The 10870-nt window shown below is 38.7% G+C and overlaps 1 protein-coding gene across 3 annotated transcripts in view; it reads right to left on the bottom strand.

The window, feature by feature from the left end:
- Positions 1-8658: 8658 nt before the first annotated feature.
- WDR25 (WD repeat domain 25) overlaps positions 8659-10870 on the bottom strand; it is a 77008-nt gene continuing 74796 nt past the window's right edge. For all 3 annotated transcript variants that reach the window (XM_072865779.1, XM_072865781.1, XM_072865780.1), the window contains 2 exons: positions 10252-10392; positions 8659-9865 (listed from right to left, as the gene is read on the bottom strand). In XM_072865779.1, coding sequence (XP_072721880.1) covers positions 9644-9865; positions 10252-10392 — 363 coding nt within the window. In that variant the 3' untranslated portion in view covers positions 8659-9643. The remainder of the gene's footprint in view (positions 9866-10251; positions 10393-10870) is intronic.

The raw sequence follows: 10870 nt of genomic DNA, 5'->3' as shown, positions 1-10870 counted from the left end.
AGACTGCAGGACTTCCTGTCTATAACCGATCTAATAAAAAGAATGTAAGTTTTTTACCTTTACAGTGTGTTACAGGGAGAAAGCAGAAGAGGTTCAAGCCTATCATCTATGTCCTAGATGCATCAACAGGTCAAAGAGATATTAAAGAAAAAACAAGCTTTAGCATCTCACTGATGCGTATGTCATACCACTAGAAAATGTGCCTAAACAGCTGCCTGGATGACAGGCTATTCTGAAGGCTAGTTTCTGGAAAACTAGGCACCACGCCTAGATGAACAGAAAAGAATTTGTTTCATGTATGCCTTTTTCACAAATCATCATAATATTTGGTTGATGAAAGATGGCATTCAAAATAGAGGGATCAACGATGCCACTGTTGTCTTGATATGTACTTAATAACTTCCCAGCCACGGCTACCGCCACCACACTTTAGCATGTTCTCTACGGGCCAGATAAAACCGATGGCTGAAAGTCTTCCAACATCAGATTTCTTTCTGGTTGTGTCCATGGCAGGAAGGGTGCATTACAGGCATTCAACAGCAGAGTAGTCCGTGTCCTGAAGAACTGTAAAGGACTGACAACCAGAGAAATAATAGAAGCAGAGGAAAAAAATAACAGCAAAACATGGGGCAATTTAAAACAATTCTTGAGATATGTGGCAGAAGTTATATTTAAAAGCAGAAAGAAGAGGTTTGTGTAGGAGCTTGTGAGGGCTAGACCTGCACAGTGACGTTGTGTGGAAGCCTTTATTGGAATTCCTGTTGAGTCATCTATGACTGACAGCGACTTCAGCATGGATGGGACTGTGCCCCGTGTGAAAGTAAAAATAAATCACCCTGATAATGTAGTAACTCTTCAAATGTACTTAATCGTCATGAATTTTTCTCACAGACATTTAGAGTAGTACTTGCTCAAAAGGCAATGATTGCAGAATTTGAAATGTAAGCATTCAGAGAGCAAATTAATGTCTAATTATGAATGCTAAAAATAAAAACAGAGCTATTAATTTCAGGAGCAAATGATGAGCCCTTATATTATGAAGAAAAATAATATCCCTCTAGAAAATATCTGAAGAGTCCATTGATATTTTTGCCATAATTTACTCAAATTACTGCCAAAATTTTCCTCTGACAAGTTCTCTTATGAAAGTATTTTGTATTCACTCATACAGTTGCCACCTTCCAAGAAGATCTCAGGTTCAGAAATAATTAATGCAAAACTAATGGGAATTTATTCAACTAGAGTTTGGTGGAAAGTTAAGTACAGATAGGCTTTCCAACTTGAATAAAAATGCTACCATCAGCTCTCAGTGCAGATTGTGAAGAATATGATTTCTCTCAAAGGTCTCCCTTGACAGACACCTAAGTAAAAGGCAGTTTAAAACACACCGAAAAGGTCAATATCCTCTTTTTTTTTTTTGGACTGTAGTCCCCAAGGGAATGTTTCAGCATCCTTTAAAATATATGGAAAATGGGAGGGTAGAGAAAAGGGGGAGGAAAATAAGTCATCTCAGAGCTACCTGTTATTTGTTCCTGCAGCAGCATAACGTGAACAGAAGAACAATCTCTCCAGTGCCAAGGCCCGGACCCACCAAACAGTCATATTGCAGCAGGAAAGTTGGAGTTCTCATTCGGTGGAACACCAATTCCAAAGGCCACTTTGCATGTCAAGTATTTGTATGAGCACATCCAAGTTTGAACACAGGATTTTTGTATTAAAGACCTGTAAGTATTGGCCAAAATGCAAGCATTTAAGCCAAGGATTGAGTTTTGCCCAGGTCCTGGTTCTATTTTTATTTTGTAAAAAGGACACATTTTCTGTCATTGCTGTGGCATTTAGTTCATTTGCACCAGAGACCTTGCAACTTAATGTAAGCAATTGGAAAAGTTAGAGGAGAAATTGCTGATTCCCTCAGAGAAACCTTGTCAGACTTCTCACTTGCAAACCGCCCTCTCTGAAGGGCATTCAAAATGCACCAAACAGCAAAAATCCCTAAAGGTGCATAATTAAGTTTGTAGTTCAGCTAGTATGTTGAAAAACAAGGAAAACATTCTATACATCATTAATAAAAAGATTATTAAAAATTGCACTTTTGAAGTAGAGACTAGAGGTCCAAATGTAAATTATGTCAGAAGCTGGAATCCCAAAAGCATTGTCTTTATTTTAATAATGATACAATGTCTCCACTGCCTTCTGTGTAAAGCTCTCAAAATGCCAATTACCCACGGACGTACACAGCTTCTCAGGTGAATTTTGCCATTCAGCTGACGTTGAAGCAGCCGTGACCAGACTACTATACCAGTGCCAGAGTTTACTAATTGAAAACTAAAGTGCTGCAGGGTTGTCCTGCAAGCACAACCACAAACTTAGGGAAATCTATGTTGTTTTTTTATAGATAGGTGCAGTATGGGCCGAAGAAAAGCTCTCAGCTCTGGCTAGCATGGCAATACAGCCTGAGCAAGCAACACCAGCTGAGGCAGATTTATGAGCTAGAGGCTGTGTCCAGTCTACTGCAGCTCCACAGCTCTAGCAAGGTCACTGCAAGGGCACAGCAAGGTTTGTCCATCTGAAAAGGACCATGGAGTTACCCATTTCTGTAGTAGCTTGAGACTTTGAGAAGAATGGAGGCTCTGCTCGGGTCGCTCCGCACCGCAGCCAGCCTGCTGCCGGGAGGCAGTGCTCAGCTGGCAGGTACTTTCCCAGCTTCACCAACTTCAGCTTGCACAGCCCCAGCCTGCCCAAGCTTCCCGAACAGCCACCCTCTTGGCCAAGGGCACAACAGGTCCTTCACTAACAGACACTGCTTGTGAAATCTAAAGGTCTTCCCCTCTGGCTTCTTTTATTCATGTCTCATGTTTGCCCTCAGTTTCACGGCCAGGCCCATTCCTTTCCCTGATACAGCCGTGCTGTGTACACTTCTGTGAATAGTGCTCTTCACGTCTCCTTCTCAAGTTCTGTGATTAGCTGCATCCATTCTTCTCTGCTCTCATCTTGCCTTTCTCTTCTTATCTTCTCTTACGGTATTTTTCACCTGACATTGCCGTTCATCCTCCAAGCACATTCTCCCTTTAATCTCCTACTATTCTACAAAGCTTTCACAGACTGTGCTTCTTACTGCGTGCTGCCACCCTTCCCTCCCGCTCCAGGTGTGCGTCTCTGAAGAAAGTCATGCACATGCTTAATATAAGTGCTACCTAAAAGTATTGCAGAATTAAGTCTTGGACTATAGGATTTTGGGGGCTTGGTATTAGTCTTTGTTTTATGATCTGTGATACACAAATGGCACCTGATTAAAAAAAAAAAAAAAAAGAATTTCTGGATGTATTCATATCTGTGCATATCACGCATCCTATGGAGAGTATGTAATGACTAAGAGCTTTTTTACATTAGGGTGTGATTCACCTGTGTACTCACCGACAGCCATTTAGATTCTGAAGTGTTAAAAATTAGGAAAGAACCCAAACTGAAGAGAGTTTGAGATTAGTACCAGCGAACTCAACAGAGATGTTACTTCCTTTGTACTTGTAGAAGGAACCCCATGTCTTTTTCCCTCACCAGTATTACAATCTCTTAGGAAATATTTTTTCTAAAAATCTCTCAAGTTTGGTGTTTGAGAGAAGTAAAGATCTGTAGATGAGTTTTTGGACATGATTAAGATTTCGCTTCATTGCTTTTGCCCAGATTCAGAGGACACATATCTAGTCAAAATATTATCTGTTTCAGGTTGCAACAAAGAAAAATTAGTCCATGTCATGTCTACAGTTCACAGATTGCATGTTTCATATTAATGGCATAATAAGCGTTTTCATTTTTGCACTAAAAGCAGTACATGATTTGAAATGATTTCTGCATTTCAAGGGATTTTATGTATTAAAACAAATAGCAAAGATGTGCAAATTAACCATCCAGACTGGCTGGGGCTAATGGATCTTTTATCTTTACTTGTAAGAAATTCTCTTTGGAAACAAGAAGAGCTTGCCTCAGCAAGGGTAAACTAAGCAAGGAAAGGGAAGGGATCAAAGTATCTCATTTGCTTTATAAGGTATGACATTCTTTACCTAATATTCAACTTAAATCATTTCCTATGCACCGTGAGGTGGAAGGGCTCTAGAATTTACTTATGTCACTTAAAGGGAAGGTAACAAAGGAAGTGGTTACGCAGTAAAACATGAAAAATAATATAGTTCATGGGTGAAGATATTCTGACGGAATTCTTTGCTACTTGATTATAAGAGAGTGGTAACAATCCAAATGCAAGCAAATTGCTTTCTCAAGGTAACCAGGTCTGTACCAGGGATGGTACACTGACGCACAAGTTGTTACATAAATTGCTTTTCTAAGGACACACTTCAAACAATTTCTTAGTATAAATCTTACTCAGAACTAGGAATGATACCTGAGTTTTGTGGCCCTGCTGATGGAAATTGGAGACAAATGGATCTAGCTGAAGATGTCTGGACTGTAAGTTCAGGCATTTTCAACCTTGGTGAACTTCAACGTTCTCCAAAGAGTTCCTGCAAGAGTTTTTAGATTGATTTTAAGAGGCACTTATCCAAAATGGTGAAAACGTAGTGAGAATTACATTTGGATGAAGCTTTATCATTTCTGTGCAGTACCTAGGTACTTTCTGGTAGGCTTCTAAATAACCTTGTGTAGAAGGATATCCAGGGACTGGGAAAGGGAGGTGAATAAGCTTAATTCCTTTAAACCTCCACCTAAAGCCAGTGAAGGGAGCCCTACTCCCATCTAGAGACCCACCATTCCCATTATAGACTAGGCTGCTCTGTCCCAACTCAGAGTCATTCCGCACACGTGGCAGAATTCATCAAGCTCTGGGCAGGGGCCAGCTTGTCTTACTACCGGTGGAGATCAAGCACTTCTAAAATTGCTTTCTTTTCCCTTCATACATTAATTTCCTGCATTTCCACTCTTTGAAGTGTGAAAACATCAGATGTATGACCACTCTGCACAGACTGGTGAGTCATGAAGAGATAGGTGAGAGATTTATCAAAGAAAGGGGAAAGTGCCAAAGACTCTCTGAAACTCCTGAGGCTATGTTTATTTTAGCAAGTAGTAAGGCCCAACAAGAGTAAATTTGTAGAGTTTGTCTCACTTCTGAAAACGCAGCATCTAACCTACATGCATTTGGGGGGGTAGGGGATACTCTGAACTATCTCCAGTCTAGTCCCACCAGCTGGGACATGTTAAATATTGCCTTGGATCATATCTCCTCATTTAGGTTCATCTGAAAGAACTGCACTTTCTGCACTCTATGAACCAAAGCACTGTAAGTGGCAATAACTGGGAGAACTTTTTGTTATTATTATTTTCTCCCAAAAAGTGCACTCCTGACAAACTAAAACATTGATGTAGGTACACCTTGTAGGAGTGGCTGTAATAGAAAGGATCTGCAAGACAGTAAAGCAGTAATCAAAGGTAGAAAGAGTAGTAGACAGAAGAGAGGGTAAGAAAGAGGGGAGAATCTCCAAAAGTAATAAGCCTCATTAAAACTGGAAAACAGAGAAAGGCAAGAACAGAGTGCAAAGCGCTCAGGGATTTCTGGCTACCTTTCTAATGACAGCTGGTATGAAACCCTGAAAGCCACAAGTCAGAGCACAGCAAAATGAAACTTACTGAAGAGAAGATGAAGGTAGTGTAAGCATATAGACTACTATACATTTAAATGCAGAGGACAAGGTGCTGAAGCAAGGACAGAAAAACTGAAAATTAAATGGTAAGGATGCGAACAGTGGCTAGGAGGAGCTGGGATTAAGAGAACAAGATGAAGGTTAGCCAAAGAAAGCAGAGCAAGTCTTTTCAGTTGAATGCAGTCCAAACCCATATATCAGGATAATAGGAAATTTGAGATCCCATGATTTTTTGATCTTCCTCTTTTGTTCTGTTCTGCCATAGTTTTGTAGCTTTACATTTGCTTGTCCCCTACAGAGTCATCCCACTGCAATGCCATACCTTATTTTCGTGATTAGGCCTATAGCTGAAATATAGAGTGACTCACCAACAGTATTTCGGCTGAGTGAACACAATGATTCTAGTAACTGTCTGCTAATTAGCAGGTTTTGGAGATAAAGACAGTTGAATAGCTTGCATCCTCTGACACCCCAAATTAATAACGCTCCAATAGCAAATAATAAAGTGGTAGAGATTGGCATTATTACTTTTTGGTGCAGTACAAAATAGATTAAAATGAATCTGGCTTGTTTATCTACACAGCCTAGACCGTTTCAAAATGCTGAAGATCTCTGCCTTGGCTCTAATATATGAAGCCCTAGAGAGCTCTATATAAAGCTGGAAGAACAGCTCCTAAAGCAAGACTCAAAAATTTATAGATTACAATTTTATGAATAAAATTAATTAACCAACAATTCATTATATTCTAAAAGCTTCATCTGACCATAATAATTCTTGTTTGCAGCCCAAACAGCATTTGGTAATTGCAGAATGATGGAGCAATGTGGATATTTTTTATTACAGTTCATTACATAAGATTACAAGGAAGAATTTGTCTTTGAATCATAATGAAAACTTAATTGACACCACTATTCTAAAATATTTCCAATGATTAAATTTCAGTCTGTGTCTTAATCAGTTTTATATTAGAAAGATATTTTAACCAGATAATGCTGTGAACATAATTTCATTGCATTATAAAACCTTTGGCTGGATCTCATAAGTAATTAAAACTCCAGCCATCTTGGAAATCTGACACAAATGCAATTCTAATTTTAATATTCTTTAAGATTATACAGCTTCAAGTTTCTTTTATTTTTCTCTACTACCTTTAATCAAACTTAAGCTTCCCCCCTCCCTAAATAGTCTAAAATTTATACCTGCAAGATAATTTCAGGAGGGATAAATGCCAGACACCAGAATCATGCCTCAGGACATAAGTTAAACTTAAGCAACAACATGGGTAATATTACAAAATGCAGTTACTTTTCTACGTGATATGTGCAATGATTCCCAAAGCCTGCTCTCTCGGATCTTTCACTCTATCCAGAGGTGCTCTCAGCTGAGGCTGAATGTGCTGAGAGCTCATTCAGATATAGAGCAGTCTTCACATAAGCTGGGGCCTCATCCAACAAGGCATTTCTACCATGAGCTCACATTTATTTCAGAGGCCTTTCTCCACACTGTATTTAATAAAATAACAGATAATCTCTTGTGGAGATAACAGGATGCATCGCATGACTACAGTGCTCCCCATCCTTCATATAGACACAATTGGTTGCCAGAACTTTTAAAGTGGCAATAGCACATTTTGGCAATAGCACAAAGTGGCAATAGCACAAAATACCTGGAGGGAAGGACACAGAGCCACCCTCTTAGAAAATGCCGTGCAGTTGTGATTCAGCCTGCCCAGTGATAAGTAACTACTACTTCACTTTCAGCTGAACTCCTTCTGACATTCATGAAGATCCCACAGTTTGAATTAGGAGTAACTCATCAAATCACCGAACCAGTCGTCATTTAAAGGGCCCAGCTGGCTTGTATGCTAGAGGCACAGTCAAGAGAATTGCAAAATTCAGGCTCCCGTCGAACAGCTAATTGCCAAACAAGGAAGCAAGAAATTAAGAACAGTCTGAGAAAAAAAAAAGTTACTTGCGCTACCTTGCATGGTTCACTAAAATGTAATGCCCTGCGTTAAAACCCGTCATAACTGTTGATAAGATTATTAAAACCATGCAACCATAATATCTTGGTCCAGCGTTCAAACAATATAACTGTGGATCCACAGTCTTAGTACAGGCTTATTTCTTACTACAAGCTATAAGGAACACAAACTACAAACCAATGGAGTACATTTTGCTCATTACTTAATTAAAATCTGCCATTTGCAAGAATGTTCTGAAAATCCTTCTCTGAAAAAGCTGTTTTAACTGAGTATGTGAAAAATGGATAAAAACCGCTTGTATTTGTGCCAATAAGGAAAAATCAGAAGAATAAAAAGATGCTACAGAGGAAAAGTTGCTATTATACATGACTTCTGGATTCCATGACAGAGACAATTTACTCAACACAATTATCCTGTGTGTGTTAAAATACCTTTATAGACTAATCAGACCAAACACAAGTCAAGCTTATAGCACTCACTGCAAGGTAGCACATGTTTATATGGAGTCAAGGTTGGGAATACATATGGTTTATGTGATGCATAGACTTTTTTTTCAGTGATAAATATATGTATACACACACACACATATATAAAATGGATAACAATTTCTAGAACCAAGCAATACAAGTGCAGGGAATGCAAATTTAAATACATTTACAAGCAATCTATACATATGTAAATACATAGTTATGGCCTAATGAATTTTCTATTCGCTGCAGAATAGCCCAGCTCCTGTCTGAATGTCAAAGAACATCCACTGCACTGAATAGCATAATGACAATTTTCTGTGTCCAAGTGACATCAAGAAGTATGGAGAAATGCATATGTGTTCACAATAAATTAGGGTAGCATATTAATTGTTTCTCCCCCCAGGTATCAATTCCATGATAGTCTTGAGTACTAACTTGTCAAGAATAACAGGAGTAAAATAGTGAAATACAGACACCATGTATAAAAAAAAAAAGTTTATTTTTTCATTAAAAATACTTACACATAGTTTTGCTTTGTTTATGTACAGTCATAAATGTAAGTTTAAAACTCCAGTTTAAACATCGGGATTTCAAGAACACAAATTTATTGACCTCAAAATTAGCTTCAAGTTATCTGGCACACATTTCCCTGAAACTCTCAGAGGGCATTTTACAATAAGTTGAGCTGGTAACAGCTACCCATTTCCAAAAGAAGCAGTCCCACCTGCCCTGCAATCTTCCCCCTTCTTGTGCGTAGAAGCTGTTTTGCCTTGAACTATGCTACTGCTTGTCTAAACCTTCAGTGACCAGATCAGGGAGCTAAACTAGTAAAAACTAGTTTAAACCAGTGAAAAAAAAATCCCAGGAAGATCAAATAGGCATTAATTGATCTGAACATAATCCTCTGTTAAACAGTATGTCCTCACCAACATTTGGTGAGGATGAGAGGAAACGGCCTCAAGTTGTGCCAGGGAAGGTTTAGATTGGATATTAGGAAAAATTTCTTCACCAAAAGGGTTGTCAAGCAGTGGAACAGGCTGCCCAGGGAAGGGGTTGAGTCACCATCCCTGGAGGTATTTAAAAGACGTGTAGACGTGGTGCTTAGGGACATGGTTTAGTGGTGGACTTGGCAGTGTTAGGTTTACAGTTGGACTCGATGACCTTAAAGGTCTTTTCCAACCTAAAAGATTCTATGATTCTATGATAAAACCTGGTTTGAGAAAGCTGCATTGAAAAGCTACATAAAAAGAGCAATAATTTTCTTAAGTTTAGCTACTCAAACCAGGGTGAGGCTAGATGAGCACCAGAAGATTGACACAAAAGGGGCAGAAATTTGTCACCATGGCTGAGGGAGAGAGTAAGACCACTTCTTTGCTCAGCAGCTAACCACAAGACCATCTTAACTGCATTATGAAAGCGTACACTTAGAGGTCATAGAAGAAACAACACATCACAAAAAAATTTCACATTGCATACCATGGTTTATTTCCTACGCCTTTGACAGACTAACAGGATACATCCTGAAGAATAACTCTGCTTGTTATTGCCAGATCTTGATTTCTCCAGCCCAATCGCATGTTGCAAGGAGTGATGGCAAGACTGGGTGAAATATTGCACTTACACAAGCTTCTTTATGTGCAGACAAAGTGCGAATAATCCTAGCAGTATGATAGTTGTAGAAAAACACTTTGCCATCTGAACTTCCTGTCACCAAAAGTGTTCCATCTGGAGAAAATTCACAGCCCACTGCAAATCCTTCCACCTGTGAAAAATCAATAACAGTGTAACTCCTGATGCTGACTAGAAAAGCTCATTGTGATATACTAAAAATTAATATAGTACCAAAAAAAAGTGTATCTTTAAATAAATATACACTAAGGACTTCTCCAGGTGTTTATTAAGACATAGCTATAACACAAACTTATTTAATCATGCTATTAAGTATTCATAAAGTCTCCTAATAACTATTTTCTTCAGCGTGCATATGATTCAAAATAGACTGGCACATGGGAAAGCAAATGAAGCCAATTAATATCTATCACTGATTTATAATCAAACACTATTAGCAGACATATTAAAAAGCACAGGTACTTTGCTACCTGTCTTACTTCTAGACTTGGATACTAAGGTCCCAGTGAAGAAGGATACCTTATGTCCTTCGTATCTTTTCTTTTTGTTGATTCGGTAAGGTCGCTGGGCAGAAAACAAAGCCATGTAGTTCCCATTCGTCTGAGCAACAAACATAGACTCTTTTGGGTGCAGAGTCAGACTTGGGCAAGTATAACGCTCCTGAAAATAATTTTAAAGAAAGTTTTGTTGTATGAAACAAAAGATTTATTCAAATGATTGAGGTTATCTTCTGACATATTTGAAAGACCACAAAAGGCAAGGTAATGATAAGTCATCTCCATAGTATACATTATATAAAGATGCTTAACTCATTACAATTCACTGAAAGTCTTACACCAAAACAAATATTAAATCCAATCTTTACCCCAATTTCATAGATACTGACCAAAATCCCATCTCCCTCTGAACCATAATTATACTGCAGAACAGCTGCAGAAAGGTAACTCCACCTGATGGTACTCAGTCATCCTCTTCCTGCTCAGGGCAAACTGAAGTTTGAATGTGGAAGTGAATCTTCTTCTCCCATATCCCTTCCTCCATAGCCATACTGTGCCTTCCATGCTACTTTGTACAGTTATCAAATCCTCCATCCTCTCAGTTCTGGCCACACTAGAAATCACCCTATTTAAAGAGACAC

This window comes from Ciconia boyciana, chromosome 6, assembly GCF_034638445.1.
Source record: "Ciconia boyciana chromosome 6, ASM3463844v1, whole genome shotgun sequence".
Lineage (NCBI taxonomy): Eukaryota > Metazoa > Chordata > Aves > Ciconiiformes > Ciconiidae > Ciconia > Ciconia boyciana.
This window is presented reverse-complemented; position numbering and strand designations above follow the sequence as displayed.